This window comes from Echeneis naucrates, chromosome 20 (genome assembly GCF_900963305.1).
Source record: "Echeneis naucrates chromosome 20, fEcheNa1.1, whole genome shotgun sequence".
Lineage (NCBI taxonomy): Eukaryota > Metazoa > Chordata > Actinopteri > Carangiformes > Echeneidae > Echeneis > Echeneis naucrates.
In genome coordinates, this window is record NC_042530.1 from 800,177 (window position 1) to 819,590 (window position 19,414).

Sequence of the window (19,414 nt, forward strand, 5' to 3'; positions counted from 1 at the left end):
GGACAACAGCGACAAAGACGATGGTGATTAAAATAAAATAAAAAATCCAGGAAATAAAAAGATTCAGAAATTAGATCTTAACGGTTGTTTAGTTAATTCAGGCCGTTTTTCGTTCCGTTTCCGTAGCAGTTAGCTTTACATCCCAAAATAACAACAATTATATCATCATAGAAGATTTAACTTCACTAAATATAAAGAAATATCACCTAAAAGCAAAGGTTGAGGAGAAGCCCAGAGTCTAACTGTTTTTATTATTATTATTATTATTATTTAAAACTCCACAGATGGGTTGAGGGGTTTTATTTCGCTCTTCGTGGTACAGAAAAATTAAAAACTTAAAAAAATTAATAAGGAAGAGTTTTAAACCACCGACCAGTCTGAGTCGTTGTGTTTTCATTATGGCTGTTTCTCCACCAAGGACGCCATTTTGCGCCGCCATCTTTGATTGGGTCCCTACCGGACCCGAGAAGGGACAAATCTCAAAAGAAGCAAATCGGTTTATCTCGCCTCAAAAAGACGTGATGGCGTGTTTGTTGGCGTCATCCAACCCAAAGTCACCTGGGGGTCATTTACTGAGCTAATAAGTCAGGGAGAAGGAGGGACATTTTCCCATAGACCTCAATACCATCTACCCAACTCCAGGTGAGTTGCCCCCTTTTCATCAGTCAGGTGTGTTAACACTCACTGTATTATCTTAGCAGGACAGGTAAGATATGATTAAGGCTAACGCTGGAGAGCAAAACATACAAATCATAAGAGCAGATTTAATCTGATTAAAGTTGAGTTAAACTGGAAAAGCAGCAGATTATCATTTACTAATGAATTAATCAATTCATTATAGTCCATAAACCCTTCCTATGCAGTTCAGTTCATTTAATACAATCAAAATTTAATTGGCGAATAAGAAAGAACAAACAGAGAAAAAATGTAAAAAATTCTTTTAATATCATTGAAATGTAAAAATACATCGTGACATAAAAAACATGTTCAACAAGACAAAGTTGAGCCATGAAAATAACGAAAAATAATGATTAATTAATAACAATAATATAAAAAAAACCTAAACAAACAATTGGAATGTATTGTGTAAACCAAAGTTCAAGTCCAGCAATCAGCTTCTAGCTTTGACCATTAACATGTAAATGTCTCCCCCTAGTGGATGATGAGGCGAAGTGAGAGCAGTGCTGTAATTAGACCTGGGCCCCTTCAGCGTGGCCCCCTCACTATCAACTGCAGAGCGAGAGACGTCCTGCCAAAACTGACAGTAACACATATTATTAAAATTAGACAAAAATGATTCAGATGTTCAGCCCCAGATGTTCAGAGAAGAACGGATCCTTCTCACACAGAAACTCGATCATTATTGAACTGGCAGCTTCACCTTTATTCCTCACTAAGTCGATGACAGAACGAGCTTTGTCACTTTTACTCCAGATTCCTTTTATATCATCTATCTCGCACTCAGCTATGACTTTTTTCTCTAACAGATGGTCCAGCAGACTCTTCAGAACCGGTTCTGATACCCCGTCGATGAAGCTGGCCCGGACGTCCAGCAGCCTCCTGTCTGACGGACGATCCTCAGGCCTCGTGGACGGGACGCTCTCCTCCTTCTCCGGAGTGAAGTCCGTAGTTTTGGCTTTTAACTTAATGTTGGGTGAACTTCTCGTTAAAGTTGTGCTCTGTTGCTTGGATGATTTGTGCTTCAGTGAACCTGGAGACCTTCTGGGGGCTTCAGCTCTTTGTCCTCCTCTTTTGCTCTGAGGGCTTTTAGAATGAATGAAACGTTTATCTGGGTCACACTGAGCTGCTGTCTTAGAAAAATCCTGTTTTATTTTCTCCGCTGCATCATTTTTGGTTTTGGGGATGGTAAGATGGTTCAAACTGTTGAGGAGCTCTTTCTCGTTGGACTCTGATGTCTCAGGTGATTGAACTCTGCTTGACTGACGTTTGGATTTCCGATCCCTGGACAGAGAAGACATTTCTCCTTGTCCTCTGAGGGATTTGGGGACACTTTTGTCTGATGGCTTTAGTCGCGAGCAAACATCCCTCCCTTCGGCCCTCGTCTGTTTCTCTGGCAGGAAAGGTCCATTTCCATGAGTTCTGTCAGAGTTATATCTGTCCTTCTTCACCCTGGATGTCCTTCTACCTTTGTACTGCACAGAGACAGGAGACGGACCATTCTTTGCTTTTCGCTGGTCCATCTTTTCTGTCTTCAAGTCAATCTAAAATATGAAACAGAACACAATCATGAGAAATACTCTGACTGCCCTGTTGTGACCAAAAAAGAGTTAAATCTACACTGAGATCATTTTCACTTCTTAAAACCTTATTTAAAAACGTATTTTCTTATAGACATCAACATCAAAATGGCTAACAGGCAAAAATATGTCACATATTCACATCTCACAGAAGTTAAAGGAGCAGGAGAGAACGTTCAAAACGATCCTGAGAGTTAAACGGTTATTTCTACTGTGACGCTTTGGAAAAACACTCTCAGTGTGACTTTGTGACATGTTGAAACAAGAAAGCTCCAAATATTCACGTCAGCAGATTATACAAACTCTACACATCGCTCACTAGCTCTTCCTTCACTTATCGTAAGCTTTCTGGTTTCCTTTGTGGTTTGTGCAATTACAGGACAGAAGCTGATATTCTCCTTTTATAGAAGAGACATTTAATGATAAAGCTGAAGTGAGCTTTCTGCACTTTATTGATACAACAAATAGACATTTCATTCAAAGTTAAAAACTCAACTTTATTGATATAACAATTTGAAAACAAGCACAGAGGCAAAGTATTGTGTGATCGAACGCACCCAGAGACTGGTTAAAAAGAATGAAAACAGGAACAGACACCACCTTCACTGGCCTCAGCGTCTCTCTGCCCTCTTTGAAACACTAAACCATAATAATGTCAGTGGACTCACAGAGCGGACTTGGCATGGGCAAAATGTTGAAACGTGCTGAAACAGTGAAGTCCCGAATTCAGAACCGTTGAGCAGTGATGTTAAAATCTCCTTAAAAAACAAAACAAAACTCAAATCTGTGTTGAAAATTTTCTGGTCCAGAAAAACGCACAGATGAGAAACCGAAACTGTGAAGCTCAGCCTGGAGGCTAAGAGCTGCAGTTCCACAATCGTGTGTCTGTTCCAGGAAGTAAGAAAGGAACCTGCTGCAGAATCCTGAGTAACCAAAGTGTGTCTGTTTGTTGGTTGTCCAACTCTCCTTTCTCCGGGCTTTGGCAGATAAACAGTCACTGAAGAGTCAGTCTATGATAGACAGTCACTTTTACACACTTCCTGCTCTCTGAAAAGTCAACTTTCAGCCTATTTTCTGCCCGTTTGAAAACATTTTTATTTGATTCAGCACAATGAACATGTAATATTCTAAAACAATACAAAGAAACACAGACCAGAAGAAAATCAGGAGCTTCCTAAAACACGATGTCTTCAGCTCCTCCTTGTGGCTCATTTCAGCTCAGTTCCTGCTGTTTCCTGTGGAAATAACACACACACATCAGGTGGATTGGTCTTCTTCCTCCTCTTTAATGAATATCTGACTCACCTTCACTGGTTTGGTGGAGAATCTGAATCTGAACCAGCTGAAAGACAAAGAGAAGGAACAAAGTTGTTTCACAGCTGCGATGAAGATGAAGGAAATAATGAAGATGACGTCTCACCATTCAAAGGCGACCAGGATGCTGACAAGGACGATAATTTCCAGTGTTTTCACGATGACTTGGACATCTGCAGGAAAACATCATGATCAGCTGGCTGCGCTCTTAATGAGACACCTGAATGATCTGCCGTGAAGACAAGCCGAAACGCTGACACAGTTTGTCCTCTGCTGTCAGAGTGGATTGAGTTCAGCTCTTACCAAGTGAGGAGATGGACACTGACAGACAGATCCTTTCTGATGTTTGTTCACCAACATCATTGGTGGCCTTGCAGTAATAAACTCCTCCAGCTGTGGCGTTGAAAGTGTAAAAGTCTCCCACAGACACGTTGACGTCTCCAGCTTGGCTCTCCTTGAACCAGGTGAAGCTGCTGACTGGAGGCTTGGCTCTGCTGGAGCAGGTCAGGTTCACCCACGTACCTGCTGACACCGGACCTGATGGACTGATGGATGCTGACGTTTCCTTCGGGGCGTCTGGAATAAAAGATGGAGGAGACCAGAGGAGAAATAACTCAGACCTGATGGAGCTTCATGTGCCGACGGGATCTGAAGAAGTTGTGGTCTTACAGGAAACACTGAGAGTCTGGTTGGACTCGGCCATCTTGAAGGTTCGTCCTCCGTCCACAGGATACCGGGCAGAACAGGTGAAGCTGTATCCATCATGTCTGTCTGACAGAGTGATGTTCTTCTGGATTTTAGTCCTGAAGGTTCCATCTGTGTTCTCCTGTTGGTTCTGAGGGCTCTCTGTGTCGCTCCAGGTGAGATGAGGAGGAGAGAGTGGGCAGGGAGAGGGAGCTGAGCAGGTTATACCCAGAAGCCCCGCCTCCTTCAGCTCACCTGAGAGCTCAATCATGGGACTGGGAGGAGAATCTGAGGTGGGAAGTCAAACATGTTTCAGAGTGAAGAAAGTCCATTTTGCTTTAATATTTTCAGCTTGTGTAGATTTCAAACAAACCTTCTTACCTCTAACTGTTATCTGAAGAGGATCACAAATACCTGTTCCTCTGAATGGCTGCGACTCAACTCTGAAGAAATATGTGTCTGTGTAGCTTTCGTTCAAATTATAAAATAATGTGGTGCAGACTTGCTGATTCAGGTTTCCTGTAACATTCATTGGATATTTCTGAGTGTTCTTACTGCTGTTGAAAACCACATATTCAGGTTTATTTCCAAAAGCAGGATCTCTTTTTATCCAGACTCCAAAGATTTGTGTTGTGTTGACAAACCCCTCTCCAGGTCGAGGTCTGAAGTTACACGGGATCTGCAGACAGGATCCACTCAGTGCTTCCATCTCCTTTGGTGCAGTGATGTAGAGGTTATTTTTCTCAGTACAATGAGCTGAATCACCTGTGAACCCAGTTTGATGATTAAAATAACATGGAACAAAACTCCACGAGGAGAAACACAACAGCTGTTCTGTTTGAGTCCGAACGAAGAGCTCACCTGACACGAAGACGACGCTCAGTAACACGCCGACTGTAGCCGCCATTTTCACCAACAGAACCGCCATGAAAGTCCTCACCTGGATTTACCAACACAAAGATACAGAGGACTCTACTGAACGGGACAGATCTGCAGCTGAACCTCCACCGAGGAACTGAACAACAACCACGTTTTTACATTCTGTCTATTATCACTCTGAACTGGACATATTTCTATTTCTATTCTGGAGCAGCTCTAAAGAACCAGAATCTCCTCTGAGGAGGATTTCTGCTTTTAGTCAATAAAAACTGGGTGTAACTGAACTGATGAAACTGTTTCTTACCAAAAGATCCCACGACGAGATCGTCTCAGTGCCCAGGAGAAAGAGATCGGTCGCTGTGTGATGGAAGGTTTCTCATCTTCCCTTTTTAGCGGAACGTAAACTTCCTGTGAACCAACTTCAGGGTTAGTACAGTTGTCACTTACTGGACAAAAAAATCTTTTCCCATATTTGATCTTCACAGTGACAACAGCTCTACCCACAACCAGTTAAAATGATGAATCATAATATCATTGATAATGTCGGCACAAGAGTTTTATTGTGACTTTATCACAATAAATGACAGAATGAGTCACGTTCAGCAGATGAAGAAGTGACAAATTCCTCCTGTTTGTTCTTTCACCATCTCAAATATCTCAAACAAGCTGCCTTTGTTCTCTTTAAACATACAGGGAAGGTTGGCCTCATGTTTAGAGCCGCAACTTCACATTGAATAACTTTATTCATTAAAAAGGAGAAGCAGCATCCACAGACTCTTGGGCGAGGCTGAACTTCTACATCAATGAGGAACAAGATTTTTTTACACGCTGCACTGACACCTTTTGTTTGTTGGCCCACACAAAACACACATACACACAAAGGTTGTTGTGACTTGCCTGTCATCTGTGGTGTCGCCACAGGTTGTTCTGCAGCCCTGTAATGTAAGAAAAGCTTGTGAAAAGGCAATATTAAATTACTTTCATGGCCTGAGCTCAAAGACTGAATGTTGCAGCCGTTACTTGAAGTCCTCCTTCATCAGATGTCGCTCTTCAACCAGTTTTCTGTTTCCTGAAAACCTGGTCCATGCTACAGGACCTGAACGGGAACTCTGCCTGTTTACAGTTGAGTGGCAGCAAAACTATGAACTCCTCTCTCGGCAGTCCAGTTTTCATCTGCAGGTTTTGAATCTGCTTTGACACTTCTGGGACTGGAAACCCGCTCTCTACCACAAACAAGCACATGTCCGGGCGCTGACGAGGAGAGAGAATCTTTCCTATGTCCTCAGATGTAGTGCACAGGTCTGGTGGGCACACAACCTCAAATGTTTCATTCTCAAATAATGTGGTTTCTGTGCAAATGATCCTCCAGCTCATTTGTTTTATGTCTTTTCCGAAGATGTTGACAATCAGGGCTTTCTTCAGATAAAGGTCAGCTCCCAGGAGAACAACGGAAACCCTGCGGCCTGAAACAAACATACAATAAATGACACGATCAACTGATCACTGATGCAAAGCAATTTAAAAACAACTGAACAGAGAGGAGGTCTGGAAGAACTCACCGTGAGACATGATTCTCTGATCCGGACACCACGCTGTGTGGCATCTGCAGAATGTTCTGGTCTCTGGTCTCTGTCTGTCTTATAATGCCCTTTTTTTAAACACAAGGGGGCGGGCTCTCTGTGTCAGCCATATAAGTAGCAATGAATACCTTAAGACTGATCCTTTTCATCTAAGAGACAACAGCTAGGAAGTGTGAGAAAATGGCTTCCATTCCTGCTGGTGAGACTGAACGTTTATGTGCTCTGAAAATGATCCATTCCTGTTCAAATAGACTGAAATGTTTGCACCTGTAGATGATGTATTCTGGTTTTGAACTGGGTTACAGGACCAGATCTGAGAATTGTGATGATTGGAAAAACTGGCGTGGGGAAGAGCGCCGTTGGAAACACCATCCTGGGAGGGAATCACTTCAGGTCTCGTCCCAGCGCAGAGTCAGTGACGCAGTCCTGCATGAAAGAAGTGGTCCGCTGTGGTAACAGAGTGGTTAGTGTGGTGGACACCCCAGGGATCCTGGACACCAGCAGGTCTCAGGAATCCATCAAAACAGAGATCATGAATTGTGTCAAAGTCTCGTGTCCCGGTCCGCACGCCTTCCTGCTCATCATGGCAGTCGGTCGATTCACCAGGGAAGAGAAGAACTCCGTGGAAGGCCTGCAGAAGCTGTTTGGCCCAGAAGCCAACCAGCACATGATTGTGCTGTTTACTCGTGCCGGTGACCTCGGAGACATGTCCATCCAGGACTACGTACGGGAGGCCAAGCCAGAGCTGCGACAAGTGATCCAGAGATGTGGAGGCCGGTTTCACGCCTTCGAAAACACCAGCAAGGACAGAGGTCAGGTGATAAAGCTGATCGGGATTATTGACAACATGGTGGCAGGAAACGGGGGCTCGTACTACACCGACGCCATGTACAAAGAAGTGCACGAAAAGGAACAACAAAGACTACAAAAACCGGCAGCTCAGGTAGTTCAAAGTGTCGAAAGGTACACGTTCTTGGAGGAACTGCTGACGCGTATCGCAATATTTCAATGTATTCTTCGTAAAAACTAAACAGGAAACAGTTTCTGTAGAAAAGACACACACATAGAGTGGATATGTGCTAGTGTGGTTTCCCACAGTTTTATCTTTCCGTAGAAAATAAAAGAAAATCAATATCACATCAAACATTTTAAAGAGAGATCAGTCAGCAGCTGCTAATTCATTTATCTCCTGTCACTGCTAATTATAAACCTGTCATCTATATATACATATATATATTTATATGTATAATGGTGGTAATTTGGTGCCTGAACTTTATTGTATTCTGTTTAATCTTCACTTTCTCATGTAACTCATGAGTCTTGGAAATGTATTGATTTCCTTAAATCTGGAAAATTGAAGCAAAATAAAAATATGTAAATGAAAAATGATTCCTGTGTTTCCTTTCTTTATACTATGAATTCAGATATTCAACTGCTTATTTTCTTGTTTTAGATGTTAAACCATCAGCAAATTAAACTCTATTAAGAACTGACATCAACTTCTTATTTAAATGAGCGTCCTGGTTGCCCAGAATAAAAACAATGTTCTTAAAAATGTTCGGCATGAACTGCCGATGTTTGGATGAGATGATCAGCAGATAACTGACATATGTTTCAGCCGTGAGAAAGGAATGAGACAAGATTTCATTTTGTCTCTGCACTTCTCATTAATCAGACGATTGTTGTGATAAGAAACTTGACGAAAACAACAAATGAACAAACGATTGACAAACTTGTTCTTTCCCTGGAATGTGGGCCAACTGGAGATGTGATTATCATCACTAACCGCAAACGGCCAGCACTAACCCATTTTTGATTGGAAGCATAAACGAGTCCTGATTTTCGATGACTGTTGCAGATATTCTAAGATTGAGACCTTTGAGCAGACAAATAAATGTCATAATGTGAGAGCAACTTATTTAAACTGAGTGAGAAAAAATTCCAGAAGCAGTAACAATGGTTTTATGATCTGTGTGATCACTGATAGCCGAAGCTCTTTGCTGCTGTGAGGCTGTTCTGCATTGTAGATAATGGAGACAACAAGAATTATTATCAACACATCAGCAACACAACAGCTGTTCTGTTTGAGTCCGAACGAAGAGCTCACCTGACAGGAAGACGACGCTCAGTAACACGCCGACTGTAGCCGCCATTTTCACCGACAGAACCGCCATGAAAGTCCTCACCTGGATTTACCAACACAAAGATACAGAGGCAATATTATGTTCGTGCTGTTTCCCCATAAGAAGGTGGCGGGTTCGGTTCCCGGCCCGTCCAGGGTGACCCCACCCTCACCCAATGTGAGCTGGGATTGGCTCCAGCACCACCACGACCCAGAAACCGATAGGAGGAAACCATTTGTTCTCAGCAGGAAACCTTAACACCAACATGAGCAGATTGTTTCTCACCTGAGCCACAATGAGCCACAATGAGCAGCGATACCTCTTTAAATGAGAATGAGTAAAAACGGTTCAGGTAATAAACTACAGCTGATGTGCAATGAACTAATTATTGAACTTCCCTGTTCAGATCACACGATTCCCTGCAGACAGAATCTATAAACAGGAAGTTGGACAATTCAAAAGCCACAGTGATGTGTTAATGTCGTTATTCAATCATAGAGCATACAATTATTATTTTATGAACATTTTTATTCATGAGAGAAGAAATATTGTTTATCCCGAAACACAAAATGTTGGATGAGTTTAAAAAGTTTTATTTTCGTTGATTTCCTTGTTGCAGATTCTTACTGAGCTCACCAGTTTTGTCATTCATGCTCCTATTTAGAGGAAAATAGGCCATAAACATATTAACATATAATATTTCACGGCTTCATGACATCCAAAGTGGAAAAACTTGTTTTTATTGATAAATCACATGAGTATCGTTCCATCACAGTTCCATCACACCAAAAATTAACAAGAAAAGATTGAGTTTTACTGAAAGTATGACAAATCTTCGCAGCAAACATTCATTGGGTTCTGAGTAAAAAGTGATTTTTAAAAGACAAAAATGTCATTTCTAACTGAAAATAAGTCAGTTTCAGCCAACGAAGACGTGATCCGTCAGACTTCACGTGGACAGTTAATAATTCATCTGTGGCCTTGTCATCACCGCCACCATCTGCATCAGCTGCTGCACCTGACGTGAACCTGACGACTTGTTTTCAAAGGTAACACATCTATAGTGGAACTTTTCAAGGATATTCCTGAGACCAGGATTGCAGGTCTGCAGGAACTGACCGAACATCATACCTGCCCGCTCCAGCTCCTCCCCGCAGGAGAACAGGATGATGGTTTGCTCTCGAGCTTTTCGGCCAAAAGCTTTGTCTAACTTCTTCACGATGTCTCTCTCACCGTCTGTAAACCTGCCGATCTGCATCACGAGTAGAAGCACCCGCGGGTCTGACTGACACAGCTCGTTGCACCTCATCACGTGTCTGTCTTTGTCTGATGGCATGAAGTCATCATCAAAGATGTCTGGGGTGTCGATGACACGTACAGGTGCACCGTTTATCTCGGCCTCGGCCGCCTGACACTCTGTGGTAACGGACTTTGAACTGGCTCTTGACACGAAGACATTGGATTGGAGGATGGTGTTTCCACTGGCACTCTTTCCCACCCCGGCCATCCCCAGCAGAACCAGGTTCACTCTTGGGCGAGGCTGAACTTCTACATCAATGAGGAACAAGATTTTTTTACACGCTGCACTGACACCTTTTGTTTGTTGGCCCACACAAAACACACATACACACAAAGGTTGTTGTGACTTGCCTGTCATCTGTGGTGTCGCCACAGGTTGTTCTGCAGCCCTGTAATGTAAGAAAAGCTTGTGAAAAGGCAATATTAAATTACTTTCATGGCCTGAGCTCAAAGACTGAATGTTGCAGCCGTTACTTGAAGTCCTCCTTCATCAGATGTCGCTCTTCAACCAGTTTTCTCAGTTTCCTGAAAACCTGGTCCATGCTACAGGACCTGAACGGGAACTCTGCCTGTTTACAGTTGAGTGGCAGCAAAACTATGAACTCCTCTCTCGGCAGTCCAGTTTTCATCTGCAGGTTTTGAATCTGCTTTGACACTTCTGGGACTGGAAACCCGCTCTCTACCACAAACAAGCACATGTCCGGGCGCTGACGAGGAGAGAGAATCTTTCCTATGTCCTCAGATGTAGTGCACAGGTCTGGTGGGCACACAACCTCAAATGTTTCATTCTCAAATAATGTGGTTTCTGTGCAAATGATCCTCCAGCTCATTTGTTTTATGTCTTTTCCGAAGATGTTGACAATCAGGGCTTTCTTCAGATAAAGGTCAGCTCCCAGGAGAACAACGGAAACCCTGCGGCCTGAAACAAACATACAATAAATGACACGATCAACTGATCACTGATGCAAAGCAATTTAAAAACAACTGAACAGAGAGGAGGTCTGGAAGAACTCACCGTGAGACATGATTCTCTGATCCGGACACCACGCTGTGTGGCATCTGCAGAATGTTCTGGTCTCTGGTCTCTGTCTGTCTTATAATGCCCTTTTTTTAAACACAAGGGGGCGGGCTCTCTGTGTCAGCCATATAAGTAGCAATGAATACCTTAAGACTGATCCTTTTCATCTAAGAGACAACAGCTAGGAAGTGTGAGAAAATGGCTTCCATTCCTGCTGGTGAGACTGAACGTTTATGTGCTCTGAAAATGCTCCATTCCTGTTCAAATAGACTGAAATGTTTGCACCTGTAGATGATGTATTCTGGTTTTGAACTGGGTTACAGGACCAGATCTGAGAATTGTGATGATTGGAAAAACTGGCGTGGGGAAGAGCGCCGTTGGAAACACCATCCTGGGAGGGAATCACTTCAGGTCTCGTCCCAGCGCAGAGTCAGTGACGCAGTCCTGCATGAAAGAAGTGGTCCGCTGTGGTAACAGAGTGGTTAGTGTGGTGGACACCCCAGGGATCCTGGACACCAGCAGGTCTCAGGAATCCATCAAAACAGAGATCATGAATTGTGTCAAAGTCTCGTGTCCCGGTCCGCACGCCTTCCTGCTCATCATGGCAGTCGGTCGATTCACCAGGGAAGAGAAGAACTCCGTGGAAGGCCTGCAGAAGCTGTTTGGCCCAGAAGCCAACCAGCACATGATTGTGCTGTTTACTCGTGCCGGTGACCTCGGAGACATGTCCATCCAGGACTACGTACGGGAGGCCAAGCCAGAGCTGCGACAAGTGATCCAGAGATGTGGAGGCCGGTTTCACGCCTTCGAAAACACCAGCAAGGACAGAGGTCAGGTGATAAAGCTGATCGGGATTATTGACAACATGGTGGCAGGAAACGGGGGCTCGTACTACACCGACGCCATGTACAAAGAAGTGCACGAAAAGGAACAACAAAGACTACAAAAACCGGCAGCTCAGGTAGTTCAAAGTGTCGAAAGGTACACGTTCTTGGAGGAACTGGTGACGCGTATCGCAATATTTCAATGTATTCTTCGTAAAAACTAAACAGGAAACAGTTTCTGTAGAAAAGACACACACATAGAGTGGATATGTGTTAGTGTGGTTTCCCACAGTTTTATCTTTCTGTAGAAAATAAAAGAAAATCAATATCACATCAAACATTTTAAAGAGAGATCAGTCAGCGGCTGCTAATTCATTTATCTCCTGTCACTGCTAATTATAAACCTGTCATCTATATATACATATATATATTTATATGTATAACGGTGGTAATTTGGTGCCTGAACTTTATTGTATTCTGTTTAATCTTCACTTTCTCATGTAACTCATGAGTCTTGGAAATGTATTGATTTCCTTAAATCTGGAAAATTGAAGCAAAATAAAAATATGTAAATGAAAAATGATTCCTGTGTTTCCTTTCTTTATACTATGAATTCAGATATTCAACTGCTTATTTTCTTGTTTTAGATGTTAAACCATCAGCAAATTAAACTCTATTAAGAACTGACATCAACTTCTTATTTAAATGAGCGTCCTGGTTGCCCAGAATAAAAACAATGTTCTTCAAAATGTTCGGCATGAACTGCCGATGTTTGGATGAGATGATCAGCAGATAACTGACATATGTTTCAGCCGTGAGAAAGGAATGAGACAAGATTTCATTTTGTCTCTGCACTTCTCATTAATCAGACGATTGTTGTGATAAGAAACTTGACGAAAACAACAAATGAACAAACGATTGACAAACTTGTTCTTTCTCTAGGATGTGGTTAGGGTTAGAGTTAAGATTTACAGGTATACAACACCTGCCGGTGTGGTTTTCACACCCAGAAACTGGGTGACGCACAGTTCTGTAATAATCTGTCATTTTCTTTTCTCCTCAACGAGATGACAAATAACAAGTGAGTATCACATTGATATAAATTAGGGCTGCAGCTATCGAATATTTTAGTAATCGAGTACTTTTCTAATGAAAATTCCATCGATTAATCAAGTAATCAGATACAACATATTTTTGTTTAAATAGCAATTATAAATATATATGAGAAAATAAGACATTTCACTTAGTAATGAACAATTGGTTTCTTTTATTAGACAATCAACATTTATCTTTATCATTGTCCTCACGTCTTGCCTTCAGGTAAGGGAAAATGTAAAGTTAAAGGTTTCTACGATGTTCCTGTAACAGCATAAGTTAGACTGATACCCCTGTAGATCAGACAGAGGTGGGTTTGGTAAGAGTATGATGTACTTCTGTCCACAGAGCAGGACAGTGACGTGGCCTTCATATCCTGTCACTTCAGACTAAAGATTGGTGCAGCTCAGGCCATCAGTCGTTTGCCTTTGTTGTTCATGGAAAAGAAATATTTTTGTTTTTGAAGTGATTATTTCATGTACATTTTAGCTGTTGATATCAGTGGTCCACTAGTTAAACATCAACATGGTCAATACCATCATAGTGTTGATTCAAAATAAACTGCTGTTAACATTTTACACCATCAGAGTTTGTTCAGTAACTTTCCTAGTAGTGTTGATGATCTCAGCACTACTAGGAAAGAACATCTTGTGTGAGAAATCACAGGCAAATTTCCACATCGGTGGACAATAAAGATTATTATTTCTGTGTGCTGCATTGTAGATCCCATAAACAATAAATGTTATCACATATTATCAAATATGATCAACGGCCAGCACAAGCTGGGAGCTGTTGGGAGCATAAATGAGTCCTGATTTTCGATGACTGTTGCAGATATTCTAAGATTTAGACCTTTGAGCAGACACGTAAATGTCATAATGTGAGAGCAACTTATTTAAAATGTGTGAAAAAAAAATTCCTGAAGCAGTAAGAATGGTTTTATGATCTGTGTGATCACTGATAGCTGAAGCTCTTTGCTGCTGTGAGGCTGTTCTGCATTGTAGATAATGGAGACAACAAAAGCAATTCAAAGTGCTTTACAGACAATAGACCTGTCCCTGATGACCTGAGGGGTCTGGATACTTCATGTGGAGTTAATGAGTACAGAATATATTGTGGTCCTAAACCATGTAGTGCTTTGTAGACCTGCAGTAAGATTTTAAAGTCTATCCTCCAGTGTAGTGATCTGAGGACTGATGGAATATGGTCTATTTTCCATCTCCCTTAGTTCAGGCTATATTTTTCAGGCGGTAATAAGCAGATTTGGTAATGAGCTTTAAATGGTTGATAGAATTCTAGTCAGAACCAATAATTACACCAAAGTTTCTGTTGTCAGTGACATGGAGTCAAGGTGAGCGCTCACTGACCAAGCATGAACGAGTCCTGATTTTGATTACTGCTGAAGATATTCTAATAATGATCTTCTGATTTTTATGATCACTGATAGCTGAAGTTCTTTGTTGCTGTTCTGCATTGTACATTCTGCAGACAATAAATATTATTAGTGTGATAATCACCACAGACCTGTTTTTTGTTGGGAGCATAAATGAGTCCTGATTTTCGATGACTGTTGCAGATATTCTAAGATTTAGACCTTTGAGCAGACACGTAAATGTCATAATGTGAGAGCAACTTATTTAAACTGTGTGAAAAAAAATTCCTGAAGCAGTAAGAATGGTTTTATGATCTGTGTGATCACTGATAGCTGAAGCTCTTTGCTGCTGTGAGGCTGTTTTGCTTTGATACTGGAGCATTCTTTCATGTTCTCTGGCTCTCTCAGTACTATCAATACTGCCAGTTTACTGACACGCTTATAAGTGATATAAATAAAATAGTTTGGACTATTTTATAGAGATAATTTAGCTCACCTCATACGTGTTGTATGATTCAGCGTTTCACTGAGTGTATCCACGTTGCTGTTTTCAGGATGGGTTAAAAAGTATTTTATCACAATTAAATATGAACATAAATAAAAGATACAATCAAATTTTTGTATTTAGGCCAGCTTGAACTGTCACAGGCTAACGTCACTGGGTCACATCTGGCTCTCACATTTAAATGGCTGACCTGTTCACTTCTTGTACAGGCATTTTCCAGCTTTCATACCTGCAAGTGAAATACAAGACGATTTTCAAAATCATTCACAACATCCTCATGTTTGTGCAGTTTTTGAGCATGACAAAGAAAAAGCAAAAACAGGAGTTTTAGTAAAGTCCTACCCGCAAAGATGTGTCTTCTTAAAGCGAGAGTTTCCATTTCGTTGTTTATTTACACAAAGCAATAACTGCGATTATGATTTATTATTTTATAATAAAATAATTTAGGATTTATTATTATTGTTGATCATTATGGTCATTTTCTGAATGGAAGCCACGAGAAGGTTTTTGTGTCTTTTTCTGAGTTTCCATTTAAACAGATGACCTGAATTCAGACTCTTAACTGATCATGTCTGTGTTTGTTGGTAAAATTCTTTTACAGTTTGTTCCTGTTTTTGACATAAAGTCAGGTGTTCTCGTCTGCAGACTGATTTTCACGTTAACATTTATTTTACCTGCCGATGTTTCCTTTGGCGAGATCTCCCAAGTCTCGCGACAGGTCGCAGAGAGCTAACGCCGGAAGTTGAGGAAAGTAATCAGGAATCGCAGAGATTCCAGAAAACGTGAACTTCGGACAAACTCCGGACAAACTCCGACTCTGGTGGAGGAATCCGTCTGCTTTTCCGGGATTGCCCTCCAACTCCGACCCCTAACAGCTCGGAGCGCTTCGTCACGTTTCAACACTTTCTACTTTTTGTTTTTGTGACCCAGAGATTTTTTGGAAGTGAACGTCCGAACCGAAGTGTAAGTCTGCTGACATCACGCCTACGTCACTACGCGGACATTTCGGCACGAGTTTACTGTCAAATGTTTGAGGTCACGTTTTCCTGATGAGTTCACGGTCTCAGTCTGAACGACATGATGTTAATTTTTAGGGAAAAGGGCGGGGCCTGTGTGACTGACAGACTGAGACCGTGAACTCATCAGGACAGAGTCCAGAGCGGGTCACATCCGCCTTCTCTAGAAACAGACAACAAAATGAGGGATTTAAAAACAGCCACTCAGCTTGAACTGAAGACTGAGAGCTGTTCTCTCGCTGTAGGGACTCATGAAGTCTTCTGGAAAGTGTCAACAAAGATCAGAAAAATCTGAGCGATCGCCACAGAATGAAGAAGCAGATGAATCTGCACTGATGAGCTGAACAACAGCTGAAAATGAAGGTCTATCTTCCCACCGAGCTCCCAGTGTACAGAACTCCTTCCTTTCCCGTCTTCTTCAACGCTGGCAACAGGAAATACAAAGAACGGGCTTGCAGGCATCGTAAGGGAGAAATCAGAGACTCGTTCGCTCATCTTATAACTGGGGAGGTTGTTGGAGACATTTTCCAAAAAATTTCTGCTGAAAGAGCAGAGAGTGTCCATGACCCGGTAGGATTTGGACAAAGGTATCGAATCAGTTGCGATCAATTACAGTTGTTCCTCCTGTCGCGTTTCGTTGCTCATCATTGGTCCACGTTCTCTTGCATCACTGGCATTTTATCCAGAAACATTTTCAGGAGGTGGTGTAGCGGAGACCCTGTTACACCTAAACACACCAAGCCACGTGTGACAGCAGAAAAACAGGAAGCTGCAAACTCCCCGCCAACCTGGTCCGACCCCACAGCACCTGCTGTAGGTGCTGCAGTCTTGGATCCTTGGTCATGCAGAGTTACCGACTTGACGTCACAAACCAGCTTTGAGGACTTCACTCCGGATGTCCTGGACCAGGAGAATGAGGAGAGCGATGAGAGCTACAGTTTCCGGTGCTGCCGTCCAGGCCTGTACCGGTGCAGAGTGACAGGCCTGCTGTTCCTCATGGACGGAGAAGGGGAGGTGGTCTACAGGACGGTCCCCTGGGACAGGAGGCTTCTGGCTCAGTATGGAAAGAAGCCAGCAGGTCCCCTGTTTGACATCACATGTGTCCAGCAGTCAGTGTGCCAGCTTCATCTCCCACACTGTGAGATCAGCTCCACAGGAGGACGCCGCTTCCTGTGGGTAGCTCATGTGAACCATGATGGTTTGGAGATAATCCGGCCTCATCAGACAACAGAAACTCACGTCATCATAAACATCTCTGGGTTTTCTGGCTACGGTAACATCAAGGACGAAGATTCACCGGCCGTCCCGATCCGAGCCATGGTCCTGCTCTTCTACAGGCCCTCAGCTGATCCGGATGTGAAATGTGTGATCAGTGTGTTGATGCTGCCGAGGAACGTTGTTCTGCTGAATGTGCAGCGTGTCAGGAAGAGTTCAGTTCGATTTGAGAGGTACATTGAAACAACCTCTTACTGTAAATTGCTGCCAGATCAGGATTACACACTGTCCAGCTGTCCTGAAGAGAAATCGGTTCAAGTTAAACCAACAAAAGCTGAATTTGACTCTGAAAACTACAGCAACTTCATTCCATCATTCCAGGTGTCGTTTAAAGGAATCAGGAAGAACATCGAGCTCTTCCTGAGAGAAACCAGCAGCTCCCTCGATGTCTGGGAAGGAGAAGGTTGTCTGACATTGGCCCCAGTAAGCTCCCGTCTGTCGTGTCAGACGCTGCTGGACATACGGAGCAGTTGGGTTGTATCAGTATCAGGACCTGTTCTCAACAGTCTGCTGGACCATCTGCTCGGGGAAGAGGTGATAAGCTACCCTGAGATGGTGTCGGCAAATGCGATCCAGGATAAATGTAACAAAGCTCGTTCTGTTCTTGACACAGTGATGTTGAAAGGTGAAGCTGCCAGTAAAATAATGATTGACTTCCTCTGTAATGAAGACTCCTTCCTCTCTGAGAATCTCGGGCTGATCTGAGGATGAACCTGGACTGGACTGTGGGAGGAAGCTGGAGAACCCATGAAACATGCATATAGAGAATATATTTATATTTATAACCCTAACCCTTCTGAAAGTCCTCATGGAGAATGGTAAACAAATATTGTGTACACTTTTTTATTTTTTTAGAATAAAAAAAGTCCTTTTTATAAATAAGAGACCAATAAGGATGCAGCTTTTAGCCACTGATTTATTCTTCTTATTAATTTTTGGTGTTTTCCTGAGCTCTCTGTCGTAGTGTGAACTAAATGGCAGCAGGGGACACCCTCACGTTAAGGACCGTGGAGACGTGTACGGTCGACACACTTTCACACTGTCACAAGGATGTGACAAATGTTAAAGAGGAACAGTGACTGTTCAGACACAAACCGATTATAGAGATAGAATTTAATAGGAGGACATCACAGAATAAAATGGAGCAAGCAGTTCAGAGGTGAGTCAGATAAAAACATCTTAAATTATGAAATTATATTATTTGTTAGAAATAATATGGAAAGAACGTTTATCTGAGTCAGCCGGTTCATTAAGCTCAAATATGTTTGTTCATTTTTAGTTCATCAGCTTTTTTGAAAAGTGAACTTGGTTGTTTTACACACTGTGATATTTTGAATCTTTAATATTACAATCACAAACTGCCTATAAAAATGCGTGTTGACACTGCTAAAGATAACTTTCTCTTCTGCTGTAATTTACTTATTTATTTTTTTAGCTATGAAGTCACCAGTTAAGATCCAGGAGATTCTGTAGTAGTTCAGTTTGCAGATCTCTTTTTGGCCTCTCTTATTTTCATTTGTCAGAAACCAACATACACTTCCTTAAAATAGCCAAAACTGAACTACCACCTCACAGTTTAAGTTTCAGTTAACTTGCCTGTTGAGCGTCTGGGGTTGGACTTCCCAGGAGAAAAATACAAACAGTTAATTTTATATTTTGCATTTAATTTCAGGGTTTAGAAGGAGAGACGTACAGAGCAGCAATGAAAAGAGACCTTCAACCCAGAATCAAGGACAAGATTGTCTTCTGATCGTCTCCTGATCGTCTCCTGATCGTCTCCTGGTCGTCTCCTGGTCGTCTCCTGATCGTCTTCTGATCGTCTCCTGATCGTCTTCTGATCGTCTCCTGATCGTCTCCTGGTCGTCTCCTGGTCGTCTCCTGATTGTCTCCTGGTCGTCTTCTGGTCGTCTCCTGGTCGTCTCCTGGTCGTCTCCTGATCGTCTCCTGGTCGTCTCCTGATCGTCTCCTGGTCGTCTCCTGGTTGCCTCCTGGTCGTCTCCTGGTTGCCTCCTGGTCGTCTCCTGGTCGTCTCCTGGTCGTCTCCTGATTGTCTCCTGGTCGTCTTCTGGTCGTCTTCTGGTCGTCTCCTGATTGTCTCCTGGTCGTCTCCTGGTCGTCTCCTGGTCGTCTCCTGGTCGTCTCCTGGTTGTCTCCTGGTCGTCTCCTGGTCGT

At 42.5% G+C, this 19,414-nt stretch overlaps 5 protein-coding genes across 7 annotated transcripts; 2 read left to right on the forward strand and 3 right to left on the reverse strand.

Moving 5' to 3' along the window:
* Positions 1-948: 948 nt before the first annotated feature.
* LOC115060722 (uncharacterized) lies at positions 949-3,521 on the reverse strand. Of its 2 annotated transcripts, none has more exons than XM_029528771.1 (2): positions 3,412-3,521; positions 949-2,222 (listed from the first exon to the last, which is right to left on the reverse strand). In XM_029528771.1, the coding sequence occupies exon 2, from the start codon at positions 2,199-2,201 to the stop codon at positions 1,299-1,301; it is 903 nt and encodes a 300-aa protein (XP_029384631.1). In that variant the 5' UTR covers positions 2,202-2,222; positions 3,412-3,521; the 3' UTR covers positions 949-1,298. The 2 variants fall into 2 exon arrangements, with proteins under 2 accessions (XP_029384631.1, XP_029384630.1); XM_029528770.1 differs by lacking the exon at positions 3,412-3,521 and adding an exon at positions 2,927-3,058 and having other exon boundaries at positions 950-2,222.
* On the reverse strand, positions 2,688-7,806 carry LOC115060719 (sialoadhesin-like). 2 transcript variants are annotated; one of them, XM_029528768.1, is made up of 11 exons: positions 6,695-7,687; positions 6,156-6,598; positions 6,033-6,070; positions 5,440-5,543; positions 5,118-5,196; positions 4,638-5,021; positions 4,242-4,544; positions 3,876-4,148; positions 3,679-3,745; positions 3,564-3,600; positions 2,688-3,493 (listed from the first exon to the last, which is right to left on the reverse strand). In XM_029528768.1, the coding sequence occupies exons 5-11, from the start codon at positions 5,182-5,184 to the stop codon at positions 3,467-3,469; spliced, it is 1,158 nt and encodes a 385-aa protein (XP_029384628.1). In that variant the 5' UTR covers positions 5,185-5,196; positions 5,440-5,543; positions 6,033-6,070; positions 6,156-6,598; positions 6,695-7,687; the 3' UTR covers positions 2,688-3,466. The 2 variants fall into 2 exon arrangements, with proteins under 2 accessions (XP_029384628.1, XP_029384627.1); XM_029528767.1 differs by having other exon boundaries at positions 2,688-3,600; positions 6,695-7,806.
* On the forward strand, positions 6,760-12,562 carry LOC115061327 (GTPase IMAP family member 8-like). The gene is made up of 4 exons (XM_029529639.1): positions 6,760-6,914; positions 7,021-7,742; positions 11,330-11,372; positions 11,479-12,562. Exons 1-4 carry the CDS (start codon positions 6,896-6,898, stop codon positions 12,201-12,203), a joined length of 1,509 nt encoding a protein of 502 aa, XP_029385499.1. The 5' UTR covers positions 6,760-6,895; the 3' UTR covers positions 12,204-12,562.
* Positions 9,551-11,392, reverse strand: LOC115060721 (GTPase IMAP family member 7-like). Its single transcript, XM_029528769.1, has 4 exons — positions 11,153-11,392; positions 10,612-11,056; positions 10,489-10,526; positions 9,551-10,386 (listed from the first exon to the last, which is right to left on the reverse strand). The coding sequence occupies exons 1-4, from the start codon at positions 11,160-11,162 to the stop codon at positions 9,800-9,802; spliced, it is 1,080 nt and encodes a 359-aa protein (XP_029384629.1). The 5' UTR covers positions 11,163-11,392; the 3' UTR covers positions 9,551-9,799.
* A 2,970-nt stretch (positions 12,563-15,532) lies between the features above and the next one.
* Positions 15,533-19,337, forward strand: LOC115060622 (NACHT, LRR and PYD domains-containing protein 1b allele 2-like). The gene is made up of 2 exons (XM_029528586.1): positions 15,533-18,401; positions 18,915-19,337. The coding sequence occupies exon 1, from the start codon at positions 16,325-16,327 to the stop codon at positions 17,945-17,947; it is 1,623 nt and encodes a 540-aa protein (XP_029384446.1). The 5' UTR covers positions 15,533-16,324; the 3' UTR covers positions 17,948-18,401; positions 18,915-19,337.
* Positions 19,338-19,414: the final 77 nt, after the last annotated feature.

Coding starts and splice junctions, on each gene's coding strand:
- LOC115060722 (XM_029528771.1), bottom strand. CDS start 2,201: ATGGACCAGCGAAAAGCAAAGAATGGTCCGTCTCCTGTCTCTGTGCAG.
- LOC115060721 (XM_029528769.1), bottom strand. Junction 10,527..10,611: donor CTGATGAAGGAGGACTTCAA/GTAACGGCTGCA, acceptor CTTACATTACAG/GGCTGCAGAACAACCTGTGG. Junction 10,387..10,488: donor GGCGACACCACAGATGACAG/GCAAGTCACAAC, acceptor TCATTGATGTAG/AAGTTCAGCCTCGCCCAAGA.
- LOC115061327 (XM_029529639.1), top strand. Junction 7,743..11,329: donor AATGTATTCTTCGTAAAAAC/TAAACAGGAAAC, acceptor TTCATCTAAGAG/ACAACAGCTAGGAAGTGTGA. Junction 11,373..11,478: donor AATGGCTTCCATTCCTGCTG/GTGAGACTGAAC, acceptor ACTGGGTTACAG/GACCAGATCTGAGAATTGTG.
- LOC115060719 (XM_029528767.1), bottom strand. CDS start 5,184: ATGGCGGTTCTGTTGGTGAAAATGGCGGCTACAGTCGGCGTGTTACTG. Junction 4,545..4,637: donor TCTTCAGATAACAGTTAGAG/GTAAGAAGGTTT, acceptor TTCCCACCTCAG/ATTCTCCTCCCAGTCCCATG. Junction 3,601..3,678: donor ATCCTGGTCGCCTTTGAATG/GTGAGACGTCAT, acceptor TTTGTCTTTCAG/CTGGTTCAGATTCAGATTCT.
- LOC115060622 (XM_029528586.1), top strand. CDS start 16,325: ATGAAGGTCTATCTTCCCACCGAGCTCCCAGTGTACAGAACTCCTTCC.